The 26,465-nt window shown below is 45.2% G+C and overlaps 1 protein-coding gene across 1 annotated transcript in view; it reads right to left on the reverse strand.

The window, feature by feature from the left end:
- Positions 1-3,564: 3,564 nt before the first annotated feature.
- Positions 3,565-26,465, reverse strand: part of CFDP1 (craniofacial development protein 1) — a 104,984-nt gene continuing 82,083 nt past the window's right edge. The window contains exons 6-7 of the mRNA XM_015241924.3: positions 13,183-13,341; positions 3,565-3,864 (exon numbers count right to left, since the gene is read on the reverse strand). Coding sequence (XP_015097410.2) covers positions 3,774-3,864; positions 13,183-13,341 — 250 coding nt within the window. The 3' untranslated portion in view covers positions 3,565-3,773. The remainder of the gene's footprint in view (positions 3,865-13,182; positions 13,342-26,465) is intronic.

Here is a 26,465-nt window from a genome sequence, read left to right on the forward strand (position 1 = left end):
GTGGCTATTTCACAACTGATTCTTTCTCCTGATGGGCACAGGGCAGTCTCCAGGATTTTACTATCACTGATAAGCCTGCCTCCTTGTGCACATGCTGGTGCTTCTCTAGGATGTCAACTCAGCAGTACAGTTGCTGTGTCATGGGCCAAGTACAGATCCAGATTTATCAGACGTCGCCCAAGTGTTCTTCAAAGTGGTGCTAATTTATACTCACAGAAGCTTGGCTGTCTTCGGGAGCTGGGAGCCAAGTGCACAATTTAATTAGAGTAACTTAACACTTGGATAGTATATTTCATTTAATAAAATGCTGTGGGGTAGGCAGAGCAGGATTATTAAGCATTCTCAGAAATCTTTTGAGGACAAGGAATCTGAGATGCAGAGGGACTCGACCTCCATGGCAGTGCTAAGATGTGAGGTTAGAGGCAGGACCCCAAACCCAGTGTCCGACCCTGACAGTGCTCTCCTTACGGAACTTTCTCCCCTTTCCTTGTCCCACACAGCCACCTCGTCCCATACTTGCACAAACCTCAGTCTACTCCATTGGCTTTCTGAGAGTACAACAACGAAAGCTCACTGGCAGACCCTGGGGAGAAGCCCTGGAAAGGAGAGTCTCTGTGGTCTGGGCCATTCCAGGCTGCAAGGAACCAGGTGGAATCTTCTGGACTTCCACAGCCCACTTTCCTTGTCGTGGTCAACTTGCCTGTGCACAAAGACTGCATCTGATAGTGTTGTTAGGTCTAGGTTGCTCTAGGAGGGCATGGGGAAAAAAGCTGCAGAAAAAAAGAAAGACTTTGCAGGAAAGCCCGAGGCAGGAACCTTGGGCACATCTGTAAACCCAGGGAAGGAGGTACAGGGAAGGCATTTAAGATACCTCGACTCTCCAAGGTGCCGTCACTTGGGTACCAGCCCCACCTCCCCTCACTCCCTGATGCCAGGCAGCATCCTAAAGATAGGTAAAGAGAGGGCAACACTGCCTACCCCATGAACAGAAACTTGGCTCTGGGGCAGGACTTAGTGACACCACCCCACAGGCCTGTCCGCACAAGGCCTGAGGGCTTCTAGGTGTGGCAGCATATTCCCCCTACCCCTTCACAAGCTGCCCCAGCCGCAGGCAGGACTGGAAGCTGAAGCTGGGGTGCCCGCGCCTTTAGTGTAGTTCTGACACAAGCTTTCAGCACTTGGGTGTGCCAGCTGCCATTCTTTTCAACTGCAAGCAACTCTTCATCTTGGCTCTTCTGTCCTCTGGCAGTAAAGTCTTTTCCAACTCAGAGCTGGAATCCGGAAGGCAATGAGAGGCTGTCTCATCTTGCCTGCATTGCTCTCGGCCTCCTGCCCTCTAGTCATAAGAGGTAGGTGTGATCACTGGCAGTTTGGCAGTCTGACCTCAGGCAAGTTTCCTCTTCCGGTACGGTAACAAACATGTAAGGAAGCACCAGGCACATGGGACCACTCCATCATTTTTTTTTTTTTGATGGGGATGGTGTGGTGGGTAAACAGTTCAATTTTAAGGATATATTTATTTTAATGGAGGTACTGGGGATTGAACCCAGGACCTTGTGCATACTTGGAGCACGCACTCCACCACTGAGCTCTACCCTCCCCTTCCCCTACTTGCTGATGAAGCTAAGAGCTTCTGAATCCTTCCCCAGGAGTCCACCATCTTGCACCAATTCTTAGTTGTACACTTGTTCTTTTGTAATTTAAAAACAAAAGTCATGGACTATTACCCTACATGCCTGAGCGATTTCAGTTCTGGCTAAAGACTGCTACCAAATGCCAGAAGTCTGCACTCTTGAGAGCCTGTTCCAGGTCCTTTCCACCGGCCATGCTGCCCACACCACCTCTGCTCTGCTGAGGCCAAGAAGCAGCACAGCACCTGGAGAGCCCTGCCACCTGGCCCTGCTGGTCCCTGCAGCACCATCACTCCACTCCGAACTTCTCCCTGTCCTCCTGCGATACCAGCCATTATGAACCGGGGTGCTGGGCTCTAGTCCAGTTCCCCCTCCTCAGCTCTGCGTGCCACTCACTCAAGATTTAGTTCTTTTTAAATTTTTTTTTCTTGAGGTATATAGTCAGTTTACAATGTTTGTGTCAATTTCTGGTACAGCACAAAAGATTTCGTTCTTAATGAGGCCCTTCTCCCCTGGAAACCTCATGCAGAGGTCCTAATTAGAGTACTGTGTTCCTCAGGAAATAGGTGAGCAGAACACATAAAGAAGACTATTTTATTCTTTGACCTGATGCTGTTTTAGGGCAGTTTTTTCAAGAGTGGGAAGGTACCAGATGCCCTAGAAATCTGATGCATCCATCTGGGACAAGAAGACAAAGACTGACGGCAAGAGTGAGGCCAGGAAACTTATCTCTCAGGGGTTCTCTGGACTCCAAGGACCAGCCAGGGGTGTCCGTGGTCGTCCTCCTTGGTCATCTGTGCCACGGTAAGAGAGGCACGTGGTGCCCGGTGAAGGAAGGGCTACCAAGCTACGTCTTGCACTAACTCAGGCTTTCCACTCCTCTCTTCCCGCAAACATTTCCCTTGGCAATTCCCGACTCCCGGATAAAGGGATGCCATTTCCTTTGGGAGTCAGGCAGATTAGCTTTGACCAAGTGTAGATGTGAAGAGCTAGAAAAATATCACCCACCTGTTCTTAAAAACTGTGGGCTATGTTTCAAACAAGACTTGGCTGAAAAAGGTGACTTCTGGTTTTAAATGCATAGGCCTCAATCAGCCTCACCTCCCAGCCTGGCTTCAGTAAGCAATAAGGGCCACACCCCACAACCATGGAGGGTGGACAATCCGGTCTTGGCTGCATCAGCTTCTGTCCATGTGTCAGGGGACTGGAGGGGGAGACCCCACACGTGTGACACGCACTCATCTCAACCCTATGAGGTATTGGCGTTACTCAGGCCACTTATTGGACCAGAAAATGGAGGTTCAGAGAGATGAGCTGTGGTCAAGGTCACATAGCTGGTAGATGTCCAGGCAGAATCTGAATTCCAGTCTTTGGAATCCTACCTTCCCCTAAAACAGTCCATGTTACTCAGGACATCCCCGCCGCCCGCCCTCAGGAGCAGGTGGTGCGGTTTCCTGCTTTTTTTAACATGAAGTTTGGAGTTTAAATTTTCCTAAGGAGTTATTAAAAGAAAAGACCTTCAGCATCTTCTTTGACAAACCAAAAATTAAAGAATTACTGAGGTGGGAGCATATCTGAAGTTGATTTTTAAGTTTGAGAAGAGGGAAATGGCTGAAGGAAAAAAAAATCCCTAATTCAGCAATAACATACCCTAAAGTTCAGCCTGACACTATATCAGTAAGTAGGAATCCCATACAGGAGGGAGGACATAAGGGGAGAAGCCCAGTGGAACCGAGAACAGAACTGCCCAGGGCCTTGGTGTCCAACACCGGCCAGCCTCTTCAGAGAGTCCCACAGCCCCCAAGGTTCACAGGCAGGCTGGTGGCTCTCTCCACCGTGGGGATGAGACTGGCGTGGGAGGTACTGGCTGGGCCTGGTGGGCTTCGCAGCAGAACTGAGGGGAGGCAAGGGGTGTCATCTTCACCAGCCTCTCTCAGGACCAACTTGTATTTTTTTATTTGTATTTTTTTAAGGGCAAATTTTTAAAAGTGAAATGAATGAAACCACATGGGATCAAGATACAAAGACAGAAATTTGATGTAGAAAAAAGATCTCACTGGGAAACAGTTGAGAAACACAAGAACATTCACAGACAAGCTCACGTTGTAAACAGGATTATGCTGCTCTACGCTCCCCATCACATCAGGGTTTCATTTTGCTCAGCCTGAGATCTCGCTCAATTTCAAACTGCCTGTGATCCACTCGGTCTAGAAAAGCCTTCCGTTCAATGTACCTGGAAGGAAATGAAGACGTCTGTCAGCATATCTAGTAAGAGAAAATGTCTCGTCTGCACCTTCCCGTCCCCCCAGGTGTGAACGGGTCCACTTGGCCAGTGGGATCATCGGGTTACAGCAAACACGAACAGATGACCCCAGGTGGTGCCCAGAGTGACCACCATGACTCTCCAGAAATCTGATTCAGACCACTCACATTTGGTCTCAACAAGGAAGTTTCTGGTTCAGATGTGAATTAAAATAAAATGACAAGGAGAAAGCAACAGCTTATCAAAGGGAAAGTATACTAGAGGCTGGAGGCAGGGAAGTGTTGCAGTTTTGTAAGCAGGTTTTAAGGAGGGAAGAACACGTGCTCAGTCAAGCCCAGGTTCACAGCCTGGCTCTGTTACAAGTTAGCTGGGCCGTGCTGGTCAAGGACCCAACATCTCTGAGCATTATTCTCAGCAGCAAAACAGTGACACGGTGTATCCTCACCTTGGTGGTGTGCTGAGCTGGTGCAGGAGAGAAATCTATGTACCCTGCACACATACATCCTACTGTGGGAAAAGGTGTGTCTGAAAAGGGGATAAACAGGGAAGTAAGAACTACTCTGAGGACTGCAGTGAACGTAAAGTGAGCTGAGGTGCACATGGCGCTCACTGTGGAAGGGATTTAACTGTCTGCAGCAATTTCCCTCCCCTCACCCTTCCCTCCTCTCTGTGTATCCTCCACCCACAGGGGCCAGGTGCTTTCACGAGGATGACAGGAGAGGCCTTTCCCTAAATTTCTCCAAGGGAATAAGATCAAGTGCCTCTGTCGCCCACAGCCCACATTCAGGGTCCCCTAAAAGACCCAGCTGGAAACACAATGGCAGGGCCTGCTTGTAGGTTTGATGTCAGCCCTCATGGTCAGGTTGTCAGATTTAGCAGGTGAGTACAGGATGCCCGGTGAAATTTCAATTTCGAATTCCCTGGCAGATGGGGAAGCCACAGACACTGTGGGCCTCTTCTGATAAAGTGAAAAAACGGGAGATTGTGCTGGGAAGTAGACACACAACAGAACAAAGTCACCTTCCGTCTATCACCAAGGGACCCTGACTCTCCAGTGGTGGTTACTGACTCAAAATCGAGGATGGGCTTCGTGACACTAAAACCATCATCCCTTCCCAGCCCACCGGCTCTGGGAGAGGATCGTTGCAATGTTAGTGGTTTGATGCAGGGTGCTTTAACTGCCCCTTGAAGTTCCAGCTCAAGAAAGGGGTGAGCTGTGGTACGAGAGGACTTTAGGACCTGTTTCAAGAAAGTCATTACCCAGGGCTACCTGTCTGAGAGAGTGGACAAGGGTGAGCATTCGGGGTCCTTCTTTTCGACTTTCCTTTAAAGAAGAGGAAATGATACTTAAATTTGGATGCTCACTGAGCATGAATAATGACCTTGCAGGTTCCTGGAAGCTGTGCTGGGTCCAGCTGACCTTGAGAAGATCAAAAGTAAGGCCAGGCTGGGTGCTAAACAGGCAGGTGCAGGCTGAGTTCAGGTTTAGGGAAGGCCTCAGGCAGCAAAGAAGGACACAAGTACAGAATGCAACCGAAGTCTCAAGGGCACCCTAGACAAAGGCAATCAAGGCAGGTTTGGCAACTTCATCCGCTCATTTGCAGCACCTACAGCTGTTGACAGGATCCCTGCGATGGCTTTGGTTTACTGCCAAGAGCTGACCAGGAACAACACTTCCACAGGACATGGACTCCGTCGCCACCGAGAGAGAAAAGGTGCTGAGGATGAGACTGACTCTAACGTTTACTATGTTTGTGACTGTGGGCAAACCTGGTATTCAGTTTTTCTTACCTCTGTAAAACAGGAATAAAGTTACAATACCCCTCTGACAATGCAGGGGCGAGACTGAGAGAAGTACATTGTAAACAATAAAACCAAAAATGGCTCTGAGCAGTGTGGGGCTCTTATGTCCCACTTCTGACCTGACTGTATCACTACAAAGCCTCAGAACCAGGACAGCTGGAACAGGGGCCAAGGGACCAAATGCTCCAGAAGAAGAAGGGCTCATGCATAAGGCTGCCTCCTCCAAGGTGGCTGGAGGGGATGCCCTATTTAAACTGGGTCTCAGGAAATTTTCTGGCACCTTAAGCAGGTTATAGTCCCAGAAGAGAACCACCAGCTGACAGATGCAGGGTTCTTTTCTGGTCTGTGCCCAGCACTCCTGGGGACCCAGCCTCCACAAGCAGGACCATCCCTTCCCATCACTAATGCCTCATGTGGCCCATTTAAGAGGCAGCAGCTCTTCACTGTCATTAATAAAATGTGCTAACAGCATCAAAACCTGAGTGATTTTCTAAGCTTTTCCTTTCAGAACCAGGTTAGACACAGCAGGCTGTGATCCTTTTAATCTTTCAACCCAAATTACTTTCACTGTAGGTCATCATCCACCCATCGGTCAGGGAAAGAAAGAGCACAAGGAGGTGCAGGGACCATGAAGCAGGCACAGAGCTGAGGACATCTGAGGGCTGAATTCTTACTCTGCTCTGGGCAGAGCCAGCAGGCACTCCGTAGAGCACAAACCCGAGGAAGGCAGTGAACCAACACCAGAAAGTGACAGGCAACACAAGCACTCATAGGCTGGAATAAAGCTCCATGATGGATGTAATAAGAGACGCACTTTTTTGTCCTGAGAAATGCAAGGGAAAGAAGCAATCAGCCCAATATCGCAGGAGCCTCGTGGAAGAGGAGGTGACTTGCAAATGCCTCCAGGGCCAGAGTGATTTTAATTAAGTTTCTCCTCCACTGCTTTCCTCCCATCTCACCTCAAGGTTGTGCTGGTTCTGAAAGAGTGACTTTTGCAGGTCAAGGAGATAGATTCTTCGGAGAGAGAAAATTATTTTCTCTGGTCTCTCCTTCATGTCGTCCCAAATAACAAACACACATGGTTTCCAAACACGGGGTTCCATGACCTTCAATTTGATTGCCAGCAGCAGCCAAGACCAAGCCTGTCCTCTCATTCTCTCTGCATTGATCCTTCCCTGAGCCTGTCGGCCCCCGCCTCAGCAGTGTGGGAGAGGCACTGCTGATGGTGAACACTGCCGGGGAACCCGGCATGATCCGTTACAAGGCTAGAGGGAAGCAGTGCTACTGCCATGAATGCAGACTGCAAACATCAATCCCGAATTGCGGGACCTCGCCCTGGGAATCTGGGGCTCAGAGGAAAAGCAGTGATTTTCTGCTGTGCAGCTGACTGTCTTTAGTACAGGCATTTTAAACAACTCTGCTGACTGAAAATGATGCCCGGGTGGAAACATCATTCTGATATATCATGACCTTTGTTCCTTGGGGGTTAATTCTAATCTTACTAGGTTCCAAAACAAAGCCATGTCTGTCTGATAGTGGGATGGGCATTTGCACAGCGCCATGGCTCAGCACCTGCTCCAGATGCTCCTCTGGGTGTGGGTGAGGGGTGAAGCAGACCCTGCCCTCGGGGGCTGACTGTATATGAAGCAAAACACACTGACACACCTGATCAGTTGACAGTGAGTGTGATGAAGATCAAACAGGGTGGTGGGACTGAGGGTTCCTAGGGTGGGGCTACTCCAGACACTGGCATCTGAGTGACAAACAAGAGCCCACTGTGGACAAGGACGTGAAGGAGCAGTGCAGAGACTGGGCTGCTATAAGCAGGGGAGAAGAAGGTAAGAGGTGGGCATGGGACAGCTCAGGGAGGGCCCGGGACACCAAGGGAAGGCGGTCAACACTGATTTCAAGTACTACTAGAGGGCTTTCAACAGGGAAAAGCTGACAAATGGTTTGTATTTTTTAAAAAATCAGGTTGGCTGTGATGAGAACGGAGGAGAGTGGAGGAGAGCGAAGGAGAGGTACATATCGAGAAGCAGGGAGTAGAGCAGATGCCCGGAGCTTGTCCTGGAGAGATGGCAGGTGTGCTGCACTGAAATTCTATCTTATGATAGAAGTGTCTAGTGACTTTCAGGATGTGAGTGGAAAGAGGATAACTTCTAGGGTTTCCTTTCATTAGCTGGGTGGATGACTTTCTGAGATGAGTGGTGCCATTTTCTGAGTAGTCTGAGGAAGAAGTTTGCTTATGGAAAGAAACCAAGTACAGGTTTCTCCCGCTACCTGAAAGTAGAACATTCCCATGACATCTCTCTGAGCTGAAATGGTGTCAAGTTATCTTTTTTGTGAAAACAAAAATCCTCTTCAGGTTTTTTTTCAGTTAGTGAGAACATGTAGAGCAATATTAATGCAGGTCTTTCATAAAAGCCAAGTGGTGTAAAGTGAACTTTTGAAAAGAGAGGGATACCTGTATTTGGTTTTGGACATTAAGTTTGATATGTGTCTGGGACATGCAAATGGAGATGTCAACTAAACAGCTGATACTGGAGTCTGGAGTTCAGTGGGATGGTCGGTCAGGCAGGGGATGGCTTTTTTGGAGTCATCAGCAGAAAAGTACCTAAGCCGTGGAACTAGTGTGCTTTCCTGAGGGAGAGAATGTGAGGAGAGATGGCTGCTTAGCACTCAGCCCTGGGACTTCCCTACTTTAAAAGCCCAGAGAAGACAGGCCAGCCAGGCAGACTGAGAGGAGACGCCCCCAAGCTGTGCTGGCCACAGTTGTGGGAAGTATTCCTGAAGGGCAGGCGGGAATATACCAGGAAGGGATTTAGAAGAATAAAACACCTGGCCTTCCAGTGATGCCCTAGACTTGGCATGGTCAGTATTGGCAGATAGAATAAAGAAGAGTGGGCAGGAGACTTGGTGTGGGGGGGTAGGGTGTGGGAGAAGGGAGGGGAATCCTATCTATAAACATGCTACACATTCCCCTACTCATTTAATTCCCATAATAAACCTGAGAGTATAGTGAAGTTTCTACTTCAAGGATGGAGAAAGGGGGCTAGAGCACACGACAGGTTGGTAGTAGAAGCAGGATATGAATTCAACTTCAACTCGGCTTATTGTAAAATAAAACACACACACACACACACACACACACACAGAAAAGTGAGTAAAATGGGCAAGGCAGATGAATCATAAAGCAAGCATACATACGGCCATCACTAGGTCAAGAAGGAGAACGTGGTAGCCCCCAGGAAGCCCCAGCAGAACTCCCACCTGACACCCACATCCATCACCCAAACCCAGACAGGTGTGTGCTTGCCCACATTTCCTTGCTTTCAAGTTTCTGTTTCTTCAGCACTGCAGTCTGGTTGTGCCTAATTTTGAACTTGACATAAATAGATATATTTATGCATTTTTTGTGCCTTGATTCTTTACAAACTGACCTAATGGACACGTATTTACCTGTTTTTGACCTTCATATAAATGGAATTTAAACGCATAAATAAAATAAATGGAATCATATACACGAACTTCTTTGTGCTATTATGTATTGAAATTTATCCACATTCATTCCAATTGCTAAAGAGTATCCCAGTGTGTAAATGTATCACACATTGTCTAATATACTATTGATGAAAACAATCTATAAAGAGGAGACTTTCATCTTTTCCTACGTTGTCCTCGAGGGGGCTTAACTTCCACCTTCATAGTTTTTGTCTTTTTGTCTCTGAATTATATTCTGGATAATTTCTTTGATTGTTTTTCAGTTCACATATACTCTTTTCTGCTGGGCCAACTACTATTAAATCTATCCATTTCATTTTTAATTATGGTTATTATATTTTTCATTTCTAGAAATTCTGTTGCATCTTTTTCAAATCTGCTAGGCCACTTTTAGAGTTTCTTCTTGTAACTATTTTCAAGTTTCTCTGCTTTTTTAAATACAGGAGGCTTAATTGTATCAAAACCTGCATCTGATATTTCCACTGTCTAAATTCTTTGCAGACCTGATCCTGTGCCTACTGTTTCTCAAGGCGTTTTGCTTCTTGTATTTTAAGATAGCAAAATGCTCTAAAAAAATTGGACAGTAATAACCCAATACTGACCAATGTAGCTTCAAATTCTATCAAAGCTTTATAAGGGGAAAGATAGGATAGAACTTACTGAAGCAGGATTACTACCAAAACACAAAAAGCATGACAATCTTTTAACCCCAATCTCATCTTATTTTAATCAGAACTGTATTATAGGGATATTTTTATCACCATTCATGATCTAGATTCTCGTATATGAGAAGAATTTAAATACAGTGCATGTAAAAAGGTCACAGTCTCGTAATAAATAGGGCAGAGGCCAATCATTACTCATAGGTAGCTTTTTTGAGATGCTATCAAATATGACCTTCCCTTCGATGTTTTAGCAGAGATCACTTTTGTTCTAGAGTACTACCTCTTGGCATGTGATTCCCCATTTATTCCCTCAGAGTAGACTCTCCCCAGGTGGCCTCTGCCCTTGTGGGCATCTGTGTAAGAAAAGCTGGGGCTGGACCAAACAGACCTTACAGGTTTGGTTCCTGTGCTTCCCTCCCTTCGACACTGCAGCGCTGGGCACACTTCTCAATAGATATCTTGCCCTTCTCGATAGCCTGCTCTGAAAGTTGGCTCTCTAGTTATATATGTGCTGGAAAGGCGTGCCCAGCAGCTGATTGCTCTCATTTTTAGAATCTTAATGCTGTGGTCTAGTGATTCTCAACCCTGGCTGTGCATCAGAAGCACATGAGGAGTGATTTAGAGATACAGGTGTCTGTGACTCATTTTTAAAAAACTGAGGTATAACTGATTTACAATATTATATAAGTTTCAGGTGTACACAATTTTCAGTGATTCACAATTTTTAAAGGTTATACTACATTTATAGTTATAATAAAATACTGGCTATATTCCCCATGCTATACAATGTATCCCTGTAGCTTACTTATTTTATACATAGTAAGTTGTACATCTTTATCCCCTACCTTATCTTCCCCCTTCCCTCTCCTCACTGGTAACCACTAGTTTGTTCTCTACATCTGTGAGCCTCTTTGTTTTATTCCCTAGTTTGTTTTATTTTTTAGATTCCACATGTAAGTAATATCATATAATGTTTGTCTTTCTCTGTCTGACTTACTTCACTAAGCACATTACCCTTCAAGTCCGTCAATGTTGTTGCTAATGGCAAAAGTTCACTCTTTTTTATGGCTGAGTAGTATTCCCTTATATATCTATACCACACAGATATCTCTGACTTCTGATTCAGCAGTGCACAGAGGTGGTCTGGTCATCTGAACTTTGGAAACACCCCCAGAAGATTTGCATGCTTAGCCAAGGTAAGAAGCAGGGCAATAGTTCCTTCCCTAGAGCAGGGTTGGGCCGTTTCATCTGCCAGCAGGAACTAGGAGAGACAAGTGAGTGGAGGTGTCGGGTGGGGGCGGGCACTGGAGAGGGCAGGTGAGAAGAGCCAAAGGCAGAACATCGAAGTCATCAGATCTGCTTTGGAAAAACACAATCAGATCCGTGGAATCATCTGGCCGAGGCAGGGGAGGCTCAGAGAAGAGAGAAAAGCAGCGCTTAGAAGTTGCATGCTATTAGTAGTTCCTTAACCCAGTTAGGTGACTTTCCAGTCTGGAAAGTCCTCACTGGGCAGATGGCCTTTTTAATTTTGTTTTCTCTTCCAGCCTACATTTTATTCTCTCTCCCTTATCTTCAACAGCACGGCTCCTTACTTTTACAAGACCTTTATTAACAGAATGAACACTGTCTAACCCATATAACCCATCCTCAGAGAAGCAATAAAGTCTGGCACACACTGGCAGTCCCTCTGCCGCCTCAGACCAGCAGGTGAACGTGGAGAAGAGGCAGGAGCTGAGTTACTAGGGCCGGCTCAGAGGGGGCGCTTCAGGGCGTGTGGCAGAGGCCTTTTCTGGGTAACACTGACTCATACCTGTGCTTTCTTGTGGGCCTTCCACAGATACTGTGGCACTTCTCTGTCTGTCCTGTGGCAAATCATCTTTGACAGACTGACTTAGAAGCCTGGTAGTTAAAAAAGCTCATGAAATCATTAAAAAAAATTTTTTTTCACATACTGATCGGCTTCTAGGTTCATTCAAATACTCTTGAAGCCTAATTTAGAAAAATGACTCCCCAAACAAAAACCGCACCTGTCTTTATTGTAATTTAGCTTATAAATAACCTGAAGGACTACCCCTTTAATACACACCTTTATGTGACAGTGACAGGTGCTCTGCAAAGGGCTTTATGTAGACAGGCATGCCTCATTTTATTGCGCTTCACTTTACTGCACTCTGCAGATTCTGTGGGTTTTTTTTTTTTTTTAAACAAATTGAAGGACTGTGGCAACCTTGTGCTGTCAGATGATGGTTAGCAAATAAAGTATTTTTAAATTAAGGTATGTATCTTGCTTTTTAGATATAATGTTTAGCAAACAACAGTATAGTGTAAACATAACTTTTACATGCAAACTTTTGGGAAACCAAAAAATTTGCATAACTCGCTTTACTGCAATATTCGCTTCACTCCCGTGGCCTGGAACCTGGCCTGCAGTATGTCTGAGGTCTGCCTGTGCTACGCACATATAGGTATGATACATATATCACATATAGTGTCTCATGAGGGCCACACAACCACCCTGAGGGTGGTATCATTACCCCAGCTTTACTGGCGAAGAAGCTGAGCCTCAGGGATGCTCACTGACTGCAGGGAAAGCCTTGCCGGAGAGGCAGGCCGGCGGAGCAGCAGGGCCACCTGATGGGCATGATGCTTCCTCAAGGGCAGGGAGCATGGACCTTGTGCCATGGACCCACCTCTGCAGCAACTCTGTTCTTGGCCCCTCTGAGGTTTCTAAGTACTCACTGAACAGTTTTTTTCTGGATGTCCCTGTACACACAGTCACGAACATCCTCTTTGTATTCCAAAGTGAAGAGGAAGAAGGTGCACGTTATGGCATGGATGCTGTCTGAGGGCTAGTGTGTTACACAGGCTGAAGCCATAACGACATGGACAAAAACATCCCACAATAATGTGACAACATCTCGGCACTCTTCTGGCTCTGTTTCTGACACACTGGCTTCTCAGGTCAAATAATTCAGATGAGGCCAAGGCTGATACAGTGAGCCAGGTCTGACCACATGAATAAACAAGGTGACTTACAGTTCATGGGGGTTGTAATTCAGCAAATCCAGGCTGGCAGACGTGACTGTTCTCGAGAGAAGAGCTGCTCACATGCCTTCCCACCCCCTTCCTGTCACTCCAGTGTTTTCCTCGCTGACAGGACCCACCCACATTAGAACTCAGCTTCAATGACAAACCATAGAGTTCACATTTTTCATTTCATTGTGAAAAGCTTCTGCCTGCCTAAATTTGGTGGCGTGTGTGCAATGAATGATTTCAGAGTTTTTAGGATTTTCAGAGGAACAAAATTGCTAGTTCTTACCCTTCCTTCCCTCGATTGTGGATGGCGAGCTCTTCGCCAATGCCCTCTTCTTCCTTGAAGCTCTCCCAGTCCAGCTTGGACTTCTCCAGGGTGCTCATCTTCTGCTTCTTGGCTCCAATTTTCCCCAAAAGATTGCTCATGCCACTTGATCTCTTTAATCTAGGGAAAACAAAGACATGAAACATGTAGCATGTTAAAAACTCTCATTTCTTGATTAATGGTTTTTCTGATTGGCACAGAAAAATCCCCTAGATTCGAGCTACTTATCTTAATGGAGCCATGTCTGCACCCAGGGTACTTCCTGTCTGGTGTGGCAAACACCTTAGGAGACTGCCTCTGACTGCTCTAACGACTGAGGATAGGAAATCCTGAAGCCCTCTGTATGCCCTGCGTGACAAGCAGGTCTCTGCGTGCAAGGAGGGAGAAGCACAGCATGATTCAGACTTGGTTTTAGAATCACGTGCCTTGGTTCATATTCCAGCTCTAACCGTGTGACTTTAGGCTAGTTGTTTAACTGCATCTGCCTTGGTTTCCTAATCTACAAAGTGAACACTTACTCATGAGGCTGGAGTGTATCTTACATGTAAAGTGCTTAAAAGAGCACCTGGCACAGAGTAAAGGTGCAGTAAATGTTACCCATCCTGAATCACTGTCATCAGCTGAGCACTAAAGCCCCAGGGAATTCTTTTAAGAGAAAGAGAACCAGATTCCAACACTGATGAGCAAGAGGTCATAGTATCTTAAAAGGACTCTAAGATCAGTTTCTTTTCAACTCCTGTGAGTCAGGGCCCTGGTTTTTCCCAGGAGGTGGAGAACATTCCTCATCCTAAAAGCAGGGAATTTATAGCCTGCGTTCTACTTGCTGATGATGCTATCATGGACAGTGGGAGAAAACCCACATGCCCAAGTGTTTTCAAGTCTTGGCAGGTCAAATGTTTCCTGTCAACATTAAATGTATGTGATAAAATAAGAAAAACAGAATGCAGCTAGTAAGAAGGTGGTACTAGGGGAAGGAATTATGGAAGGAATGTGACTTTTGGTCTCTTTAGAAAGGAAAACAAGTTATATACTAGCATACAGGAAACTAGCAGTCATTTTCTGTTTTACTGGGATATGCAAGAGTTAAAACATTTAAAAACTCTATAAGCTAACATCACAAGGTATACTGACAACACTGATAATAACACGTCTCACTTGCCTAGAAGGCTAATTCTCCAAGCACTTTCATGAGCATTTTCTCATTTATTCTCATCACTGCCTGTGAAAGAGGACCACTGAGTTTCAGGAGGAATCTTTTAAGACGATCTCGTGTCTCTCGTGTCTCACCAGCCATTCTGAAATCCCACCTCTTGCAGCATAGTGCTGGGGAAGGACGGCTCACTACCTCTGCCCTGGAGTGAAGTGAGAAGCCAATGTCCACACTGAATACAAGACTTTAGGGGCTGAAGAGTTACCCACTATGCTCTCATTCTATTCATGCCAGTGAAGAGGATGTTAGCTTCCCCGTCATGGTCACATCCCACTACATATTTCCAGCTTAAGATCAACTCAGAGGAGGCTGGGTCGGCACCATCATCCTCACTTTGAGTTAGATAAATAAACAAAGTGCAGAGAGGCTACATAATACAACAAAGGTCAAACCAATAGAAAATGCAGATCCAGGATGAAGAGGTCTTTCAGACTCCCAGTGTGGTGCCCTGCGCTGTCTTACCTTTAACGTGAGAATTCACTTAAGAGCTTTTCTGACAGCTATTTTACTCCCAATTTGCTTAAGAATTTTCTGAACAGCTCTTTATGAGCCTTCAATTCATAGCTTCTAAAAATTACTTCCCAGACAACTCAGTCCTTACCACAATCTCTCCATCAGTACACAGACTATATGTGACCAAGAAGAGATCATGAGTGGGGATGTGGAAACTTACTATGGTTCAAATCTCTTCATGTCTCACCTGCCTCACTGCCGTTGCCCTGGTTCTCATTTTACATTCTCTCTCCTGGATAATTCAGTGGCCTCCTCACTGGTCTCCCTGACTTTCATTCTGTCCCACCTTCACTTACCTGCTCCAACTGGCTTCCACTTCACATGCTGTCATTAGAGTGGATTTTCTAATATAAAGCTTATCCTGTCTTTCTGCTTAAATGTCTCCTCCCGGACCCTCTGTTGCTCTTACAATAAAGTCTAAACTCCGCCACTTGCAAAGTTCTTCCTGATCTCTCTCCACATCTGCCTCTGCAATCTCTGCTCCAGCCATACACTCCCCACGCTGCACTTCACCTCCCCCTGACTCCCTCCCATTCATCTGTTCTTGTCTCAACCTAGAAATCACTTCCTCCAGGAGGCTTTCCTGGACCCCTCCCCCAACCTCTGGATCAGACACCTCCTGCAGGCGTTTCTATTGCACTCCAGTTCTCTTTGTATTATAGCACCAATCCTTGTGTAACAGATGCTTGAGGACTCTAATTTCAGCTGCCACCACACTGGTCAATTCTGAGGAAGCTCAGAACCACAGCAGACAATATCCCACCAAAAACACATACCTGGAGACTTTCCATTTCTGGCTGCAGGGTCTCCTTTGACCCTGCCTACATGTCACAAGCACTGTGGTGGAGTTCATGCCATTAGGGTTCACCCTCATGGGGACAGGAGCTGGTGGCTAAATGACCCAACCTCTTGTCCTCACACAGGCAGTTCTGGGAGGCATGCTGGATGCTTCTCGGAAGTTCTGGTGGCATCAAACCCTCGTGACCTTGGAAGTGCACTCTTGTATTGGCTTTTCCTCCTTCCCTGCCTCACTTTCCCCACCCTCTTAACTCCTGTTTCCTGGGAAGCCCTCTCAAACAAACTACCTGCACTCAAAGCCTTACCTATGGTTCTGCTTTGCAGGGACTCTAACTAAGAGGTTTAGCAGAAACAAGATTTTCCTGTGCCGCTCTATCTCTCTGCAGAGACTTAAGTCCTGGGCCTCCAAATCTCTCTACAGTACACAGATACGGTTCTGCAAACAGTGGATGCTCAGTAAAGCCAACAACGTCACCTAGGTCACAGAACCAATTAGTGGGAGAGAATCAGACCTTTGTAGAGTAAAAGGTGCTCAGAACACTTTAAATTGGGGAATTCTAAGGGGAGGAATTTCCACTTGTATTTGCCAATCAGCTCTCAGCAACCCAGGGTTCCCCATTTTATCTGGGCAGCACCACAGCTTTGTACACCGTCTCTCCCCCTCTTCGTCTACAGCTCTGACGGTATTACCAGATTATTCCATCTTTTCAACAAATCACTCTGAGAAATCTATTGGAAAATGATTTTTGCTGCATAGTGGTGAAGAGGGTTCTAGGGAAGGAAAAAAGTCCAATCCCCCTTTGCTTTGTTCACTATTTTTTTGTTGTTCAAATTATTTTTAATTGTATAAAATGGGTCTTTTCTCAACTTTGATGCTGCTATGGACTGAACCCCTTGGGTTATTTCTTTCTTTTTAAAAATTATTATTATTTTTTAAATTTTATTTTGTTGTTGTTGTTCACTATTAAACATCAGCAAAATGTCACCTGTGCTATTATGCTCTGGGTCTGCCTGTGCTGGATCATCAACATGGTTTATGATTTCCTAATCTGATGGTCTCAAAAGGAAAACTACCCATCTTTTATTTGAGGCTAAATCAAAGTGGAATGATACATTTACAGTAGCAGCCAAAACATGCAGAGGCGTATCGTCACTGAGATGGACACTTTCTTCCTGGAAGCTGGCATTTCACACTCACTTCCCACCTTGACATGGGGCTCTAGTTGTGCGATCCTGGCATCATTCCATTGCAGCTATCAGAAAGACAGATCTACCCTGACCTTGGTCCCATCTCTGCTGTTAAGGTTCATCAATCAGGCTTTCAGGAAAGCTGAGGCAGATGGGAAGAGTCAGCTTCTGGGCAGTGGCTGCTGGCTCTGCGCTGTGAAGGAACACTGCAGAGAGCACCGAGGCTGAACAGCTCTCTCCCAGAAGTGCCGCTGCACTAGGCGGGAGTTAGCACTGGTGTCCCACGGAAAACTGGGGAAGGGGAAGGTCAGAATTCCCTTGGAGACTTCTCTGCTGTCAGCAGGAACCAGTGCAGTTTAAGGCATCAGAGCAACAGAAACACTGACTTCTCTTTGTTCTGGATCCTAAGCCATAAAGGCAAGGGACCACCAGAAAGTCAGCTCTGACAGCCCACCCCTCACCTAGCTGTGGATTTTCTGGTCTTGGGTTTTTTTTTGTTTGTTTTTTTAACTTTTTTTTACTGAGTTACAGTCATTTTACAATGTTGTGTCAAATTCCAGTGCAGAGCACAATTTTTCAGTTATACATGGAACATACATACATATATTCATTGTCACATTTTTTTTTTCGCTGTGAGCTACCATGGTCTTGGTTTTAAAGCAGGGTGAATTGTGCCACAGAAACCACAGCACTTCATTCAAGAGGACCCTCATCCACCTGCTAGAGGTCAAAGTTCAAAGGAATGTGGTGCCCTGGCTCCTAACAGATTGTATCCAGAATTTTATACTCAGACATGTCCAGAATATTGCTCCTAAGATGCTTTCAATGTAACAATGACATTTCAACCATCTCCTCCTACTCTACTGACCTCACTACCATAAGTTCCATGAAAGGACTAATCCTGCCCGAGAGGCATGGCTTCTGCTCTCCCCAGTTGGCTTCCACGCTGTAAGAGGGAGTGGCCAAGTGCCTGGGTACACTGGTCAGAGACTCTTACTAAGCCTTTTTTCCGGCATTTTCTGTTCACTTCTCCATCATTCAGTAATTATCTCAATTCCCTTCCCACCATACCTCACCCGGTGTGCACTCCCAACACCAGACACTGGCCAAGACCTCACACAAAAATGATTCAGAAACTGAAAAAAGTAAAAGGGCCAAAAAAGGCAAAATGGCTTGTCTTTTTTCTTTCTGAATTCTAAGTTTACAATGATAATTTGCTAAACTTTTTCTGCTACTTTTCAGCCCCCAAAATGTAAGTTTAACAAAATTTATTGCAACTAAATAATAAATTTCATCCTGCTGAGTCTAAAGATACTGCCGTTATAAAGATACTATAGTAATTCTTTGCTCCAGCCCCATGAGCATGGACTCAGATTCAGACAAATGACTCATTTTGTAGCAGAAACACTGCTTTATCTGGCCACCCTCAGTGACGCTCTGGATCCTGCTGTTTATTTATAAGAGGTACTGGAAAGGAGCTGGGAAAATAATTCCTTAAATAGAAATAGAAAGGATGACAGGACACAGCAACTGGTTGTGAAGGAAAAGTGGGAGCATCTTTCCTATGATCTTTAAAATCAGCCTCAGGCACCCAGCTGTCCCACAGGATAGAATTTGAGGTTTGGGAATGAATTTCAAGTCATTCATTCATTGAACTCATCCGACAGAGATTACTGAGAAATTACACCAGACACTGTGCTTGGAACTGGGGATACAAAAAGATATAAGGTATAATCTTTGGCTTCAAGGAGAAAATCTAGGAGAGGAGAGCATCATACAAGACAACTGTAACTACATACTGTGAGGACACAAAAGAGGGAGCAGCTGAGAGGCTATTTAACCCAACCCCTATTTTAGGGATGAATTAACTAAAACCCAAGAATGTAAGAAACCTGCTCAGGTTCACAGCGGGAGAGTTGGGGCCAGTATGCAGTGCTTCTGACACCCAGCCTGTCTCCTCCACCTTGTTGATGCTATAGTTGATGACAGAACCTTTGCAGGTCCCTTCCACACTCCAACTTCACTGCTAACTGGTGGTGGGGTGGGGTGGTGTGTAGTGCATATTCTTATTTTCCCAGAGCTCCCTGTACACAGGGCTCATGTCTTACTCATTCTTGATGCACCCACAGTGTAGTACAAAACCTGGCCATGGTATGTGATCACTGCATATTTAATGTGATTTGACAATGGATTTATCCAAATGACTTTTTTTCTTATAACAAAAAGGACTTAACATTACATTTGCGCCAACAGGAAGGAAAGGAAGTTCCAAACCTGGACCAGCAAGGATAGGGTCCACACATGTGCACGGAAGCACTACTGACCTTCACTTAGCACTTCAACACCCAGAGCCCAGCTCAAGTCTATATCTTGCGTCTCGTGACTTGCATAATCACTAAAATGCAAATTATTTGCAACAAAGATTCTTTGGCAGAGATAGGCAGTTTCCTCAGTATTTGTCATCCGTTTACACGGCAGGAGTAGACTTTTCTGTAGCTCACACATGGACTATTTTCCAGAGTCTGGAACTGGCATGGTACTCCCTGAGAAATGGGAAGAAAATTTATGATGAAAATTATTCATCATAGTAAGAGCTATCTGCTTGAAACCACTGTTCTCTTTCAGATTTAGCTGAAATCCCTAAGAATGGAAAGTAAAGTCCCAGCCCCTGCGCCAATTTCATTCCCCACTTGTGTAAATCTCTAAGTAATCTCCCCAAAGCCCAAGACCAGATCACTCAAGGAAATGGACTAGAAGCCAGTGGTACATTAGGAAGACAGTTTAAATCCCACTCACTTCCCAACACTGTACTGACAGTATTCTGTAGGACATGGGGCTCAGAAAGTGGAAAGCCAGAAATATTGACATTGATACAGAGCCAGCCACCCCACCTCAAAGGCATCTATCAACAAAAAGTGAAATAAAAGCTGGAAAACAGCAGCAGCTTCACAGTTTTTATACAAATAGAAAATGATCTACTACTTAGTTTTATTGCTCTGATGTCAACCCAAGAATGAAGAGCACTTAGGTTTGATCTGCTTTCAGCTGCTCTACATCTTTGTAACATGTCTATGACACATGCCTGATAATTCTGGTGGCAAAAGTCCTGAATTCTAAGCTCTTTTAAAACACTGCATTACAGAAAGCCCTTTCCATCTCTTCCTTCCCTACCTATTAAGAGCAGAGGTTTGTTTTGCCCTGCTCTGGCCTCTGAGCTGATGCTGGGAGGACCATTTTTTCTAGCTGACTTGGTTCTATTTAAATGGGCAGCTCCGGGGGAGGGGATAGCTCAGTGGTAGAGTGTGTGCTTAACACACACAAGGTCCTGGGTTCAATTCCCAGTACCTCCATTAAAACAAACAAACAAATAAAAACCTAACCACCCACCCCCACAAAGAACCTAAATGGATAGCTCTTCCTATAGAAAATACATTATTCATTCACAGCCAGTAAGACATGAACTGTTCTCCCCAAAGTAGTAGGGGTCCTCTAACTGCAGGCTCCTGATCTCTGTTGTGATCAAGGGCATTCATTTTTGAGACAAGCAATTGGGGTTAGGGCCTCTCAAGTGACACTGACATTGACTTTTTCTCTGGGACAAGCTAACTGATCTGCTGGGCAGTAGTTTATTAGCATCATACACAAAGAGAAAATTAATGTCCTTCTTCGTGAAGAACAGTCCTCCGTTGGTCTACCTCTCTGCTGAAACAGCCAGCTCAGTGGGCTTGGGTCCCTTGCCACAGAAGGCAATTGTGTATTTTTACTGTTGTTCATTTTTTTTAATCTGCCTAGTTCACACATCTCAGAGAGGGTCAAAGTTAGACAAGCGTTAGGAGAGTGGGTCCTCTACCACACCCTGCCTCAGTGAGGCATCTGCAATGCTTGGTCCACACACACAACACAGAGAGAAATGCAGCAGGCCTGGGGCTGGCGGGGTGTGTGTGAGCTGCTCTGTGGGATGGACCGTGTCGGCACAAGAACGCCAGTGTGGTCTGGTGAGAAGTTTCCCTCAATGTTCGCGTTTGAAAAATATCAAACTGACAGAAAAGGTGAAAGCAGAGAACAATTATCTGAATGCTCTTCACTTGGATTCACCAATTAACGTTTTGCTGCATTTGCTTTCTCTCTCCCTCTAAATTTTTGGGCAGGGGTGACATCATGCCCCTTCACCTCTAAATACCTTTGTGTGTATCTCCTCAGGACATTCTTCTGTGTAAACACAACAGCTGTATTAAACCCAAGAAATTTAACATTGGTGTCAAAGTCCATATTCACATTTCCCTCAATGCCTCCCCAATGGCGTTGACACTTGTTCTCCTTTCCCTCCCATCAGGCACCAGGTTTGAGGTTTCCTTGGTCTCCTGCCTTTTGTTTTGTTTGTTTGATTTTTGTACTTTGATAGTCTTTTGCACCTAGATTGGTTGTCTTACAGAATATTGCTTGTTTAGGATTTGTCTGTTTCCTATGGCAAGTATGCCACATAGATGAGAGTGGGTACTTCTTACTGCATCATCACAAACTGATGGACACATAGTGTCAGGTCAGCCAGGTCTCATGATGCTGTGACCCCTTGGGTAAAGTGGTGACAGCCAGAGATCTCAATTGTAAAGGTACATTTTCCTCTCTGTGATTAATTTGTAATTAGTGTGTAATATGCAGGATAATATCTTCAGGAAGTTCAGGAAGCTCTGACTGCTTATTTCTGGTGCCTCACCTACAATGCTTTGGCCACGTCTAAGGACAGACTAGGGTTGAATGAATAGTAAAATATCCTATTGGAGGGACAAACATTCAGAAAATCCCAAAGGGATCATAGAGCTCTGGCTGTAAGGAAGTCTCTAAAAAGTGAAAGAGCAGTAACTGGAGAAAGGCCAAGGGTTATGAGATCATCAGCAGAGTCCTAGACTAGACCTTCCAATGGTGAATAGAGGTCTCTGGCCAACACGGAAGCATTCACCTAGATACCCAATACTCTTCTCAAGTGCGAGGGGGCCAGAGTGCATAGGGTTAAGTGACATGAAGTCAGCGGCAAAGAAAAACCCTCTGGCCCTCCCACTGGACCTCTAGGAAATGATACTTCTGAATTTCCCTTCTCCTTTGTCCCACTCCCATGTGGTTTCATCTCACTCCCTGGGAAAGAGATAATGCCACATCCCTTCCTGCCTCTGCTCCAGCAATTTCCTTCCTTATACCATTCCCATGGTGGGGGTCAGGGCAAAGCGGGAAAGGGCCCCACCATTTCATAGCAGTTGGGGAGTGAAGAAGGCCTGGGGGCTCTCCAAGGAGGAAATGTTTAGTTTGTTGGGAATGAGGATTATGCCTGGGGAGGAAAGGGATGCTTTCCCCTGAGATGCAACCTGCTGTTGCTTTAATTTGAATGATCAGGCACAGCTGGGGAGAATAATTTACTGACCAACACAGACCATTTACATTTCTGAGACAGAATTTTAAAGGAATTATTAAATACAGCTTCTAATAGAGCTCATAATGACATTTTTCTTTATGCAGAACCCTGGGAGCTCAACTGAGGGAGGCACGGCTTGTTTTCCAGATACTGGTTCCATATGGGCTCCCAACCAATCCCAGCCAGAGGCCAAGGAGTCATGAGGCGGAACTGGGATCTGGCAGCTACTGCGTCAACGGCCTCAGAGTTCTCGCCACAGAACTCTTGCCTTCCTGCTGTGACAGTGCCCAGCTCTAAGGATTCCTGCCTGATGTGAGAGCAGGAGCCACACTCCCCCACAACACTCCCATCAGGAACAGAGCCCCTCTCTAGGAGAAACCAGCAACGTGAGAAGCAAAGCACAGGGCTTGCAAGATGTTTGTGCCCTGACTATGGGCTGGCTGCTGATTCAGGAGTTGGCATGCTTTCTCAGCCCTACCTCAGAGCTCTGCTTTTTCTTTGACTTTCAGCTTCTTTTTCTCAGGCAGGTCTCTATCTTCTCATGAAAATGTCTGAGGATGTCTACACAGAATACATATTAAATTCCTGGCCACCTCCCAGGATGAGATCAGGTTAAAGTTTTAGGATGTGAGGGGTGTCTTCCGTCAGACCAGAGAGACCTCACTGAAAATGAGTCATGCCTGTGGTCCTTTCTAGAAATGGGTAGGCACATTAACCCACATGGCTTTAAATAAAGTGCATATGAGCTGGCCAGTATACATTTTGCAAAACTGCTCCCCCTCCCTCCCAAACTTATCACCACTACTAAATAAGAGTGTTAAATTCCAAATGAGAAGGATATGGACGTTGGACAGCTGGCATTCCCGACACCTCAAAGTGCTGTCTGGAGGGGAGTGTGCTTTATGGTCCTTTCATTAGGTGAGGGTAAGCCCCTAAGAAAGGTCATTTTTCAGCACTGGGTGCACCTGCCTGGGCCCTGACTCCAAATCCCTCCCAGGGTGGCATCTGTACCAAGAGGCACACACTCACATGCCAGAGCATCTTCTCAGCCTCCTAGAAGCCACTATCCTGCTAATTTAGTGGGCCACTCAATGAGGCCCAGTTCTGCTGCCGTCCAGGGGCCACTCCCACCTGTCCCCCAAAACTCAGGACACATAATCATCTGCAGTTTTCCCCTTGTCACAGTGCCCCTCACAACCCAAGTTTTAAAGTCCTTGGGAAGCAATTGTCTGCACAAAGGTGATCAAAAGAAGGGGATTGTTTTCAAATCTGAGCTCTAGGTGTCACTTTGCTAGGCAATGCCACGGATTTCAACTAAGAGAAATATCTGTTCTCTCGTACTCTGGTAGAGAAAGCAGAAAACTTTCTTTTTACTGCACTCAGGAAATGGTTTTCATAGATGTTAACCGCAGCTGGGCAATCTGTGTAACCGCAACATAGTTTCTCTTTAATAAATGGAAGATTTTTACCCATTGCATCACTGACCACCACACAGAACTCCCACCCTCCCCCTTCAAGGCAAGAGAAAACGATAGAGTCTCTTTCCTTCACCTGCCAGGCAGGGGCTGCTAAAGGAGCTTTTTCACTCAGAAACTCAGAATGCTCTGAAGGTTCCCGTCATCCAACCCTACTGCTGAGTGATGGCCAGCCCCTGGACAGAGCCAGTTTCTCTGCATACAGAACACCTCCCAGGAGCCTTTATGACCACGATCCACAATGGCCATAATGTACCTAGTCTTACTGAGGAAGAGTTTTTCTCTAAGATTGAAGACAATAAAGACAATAAATCAAATATATAAGCTACCGAATTTACTTGTATCCTAAAAGAACTCTGGAAAATCTGATGCCCAATCTTTTTTTATTCTCAGCTAATACTTTCAAAACCAGCTTCACAGAGATATAATTCACATACTAAAGAATTCACTCTTTTAAGGTATGCAAGCCAATGGTTTTTAGTATATTCAGTTGAGTAGCAGTTACCACAATCTAATTTTAGAACATTTTAACACCTCATCAAAAAACAACAAAAAACCCCCCTCATACCCACAGTCACCCCCATTCCTCCAGCCCAAGGCAGCCACTAATCCACCTTCTGTCTCTCCAGATCTGCCTACTGTCTCAGCTAACACTTTTTTGTTGTTTTTTGGTGGGGGAGGTAACTAGGTTTATTTAATTTTTTAATTAGGTTTATTTATTTTTTTTTAATGGTGGTACTGGGGATTGAACCCAGGACCTCATGCATGCTAAGCATGCACTCTACTACTGAGCTATACCCTCCCCCTTCTCAGCTAATCCTTTTAAATCATAAGTTTAAGACTATATAGTTGGTATCTGTTATAGTTTCTTATAGGAAACACATTTAAACTTTCAACTGGTCCTCTATGTTGATGGTCTTACATAAATTTCATAAGGGCCAGGAAAATCAGAAATCCGGACTGCACACGGGGATGTTCGAACATCTGAGCATTGCCTGTATGTCTATGTCCCACATGTCACCAATACTTCTTTGGAGCTGTGTTTTTAAAGCAGTGAGGGACAGAGACTTAGCACTCAGTGCAGAAACCTGCCCCTGCCACTTAAGCTTTTTTTTTTTCAAATCTCTAGGTGAGTACATTTATCTAAGCCTTAAGTAATCAATTAGGAAAATGAGGGTAATAATAACTACCTTGAAGTGTGATGATTAATTGAGATATTTATCAACTCAGCCTTTATTGAGTGCCTGTGGTATGCCAGACTCTGCTGGTCACTGGAGATAGAAACACAAATTTCTTACCCTCATTTAATTCATTCGCTCGAGAAAGATGTATGAACAAGTCATTAGATTATGAGAAAACTGCTACACAAAGCAAGTACAGTAGGAGTCTAACAGCATGAGCTGGGGAAGGCTGCAGGGAGGGAGGGCTAGTGCCTGAAATCTGAAGGACAAGAAGGAAATGCCACCAGAACAAGGTGGGATAGAGCAGTCCGGAAACAGGTCATAACATCTGCAATGTGTGTAAAAGCATTTACTGGCACATGCTGGCACACAGCAGATAATCAGTACTTCCTGTCTTCCTTACTCTTAGCCTCTCATGTCTTTGAAAAGATGCTTCTCTAGAATCCAGAAACAAATTAAAGTCTTGCTGCTGCTAAGGAAAAATGAATGGATCTGGGACTTTAGGAGTTGTTTGTTCTACCTTTTTCTGAGGCTAATTCATCTTTGGCAGCAAAGTACATTTTAAATTTTGACTTATTTCCCCACAAACTTTTCATTTTGAAAAATTTCACACCAAGAAAAGTTGATCTCCTTTGATCTAGAACAGCCCTCTTGCTTGTAGAATGGCCCACAATTTGGACTTGTCTACCTGTTAACGTGGGCTTCTTTGAGGGTATCTGGAGTCTTCAGCACATGATTCTTGGACTGCTTTTCTCCATGTACACTCACTTCCTGAGTGATTTCATCCAGTCCCAAGGCTTAAATACCAGTTATATGCCTCTGACCCCCAAATGTCTTATTTTCAGCCCAGACCTCTTTAACTCCAGACTTACCTACTCAACTGTCTAGTGAACATCTCTACTTGCATGCCCAGTAGACTTCACCTGCATCAGCTTTTCACATATAGTAGAGGGCAACGACATCTGGCCGGGCACTCACCTCTGACCTCCTTTCCTATAATTAACCCCCTCAACTCATTCCACCTCAGGCATGTGCCCACCTTTGTAGCCTTGCCTCAAGCCACTTCTTCCACCCAAAATACTCTTCCCAGATAACATCTTGGTTAACTTCTTTACCTCCCTGAAGTCTTTGCTCAAATCTCAATTTCTCAATGAGGCTTACCCTGATCATCCTATTCACTACTGTAAACTTCACCCACCCCAGACAGTCCTGGTCGCCCTCCCTCCTCAGATTTTCTTTTCTTTACAACACTTAGCATTTCCTAACACATCATGTAATTTGTTTACTGTCTATCTCTCTGCTGGAATGAGAAGTCCACAAAGGTTAGAGCCGATGTGCGTTTTGTTCACTGATATAATCAAAGCGTCTGGCACATGGTAGGCACTCAATAAATATTTGTTAAAAGAATGTATGAATACTGAAAAAACATATCAACTTGGTACATTATAAACAGATTCCAATAATGGTATGTACTA

This window comes from Vicugna pacos, chromosome 9 (assembly GCF_048564905.1).
Source record: "Vicugna pacos chromosome 9, VicPac4, whole genome shotgun sequence".
Classification (NCBI taxonomy): domain Eukaryota; kingdom Metazoa; phylum Chordata; class Mammalia; order Artiodactyla; family Camelidae; genus Vicugna; species Vicugna pacos.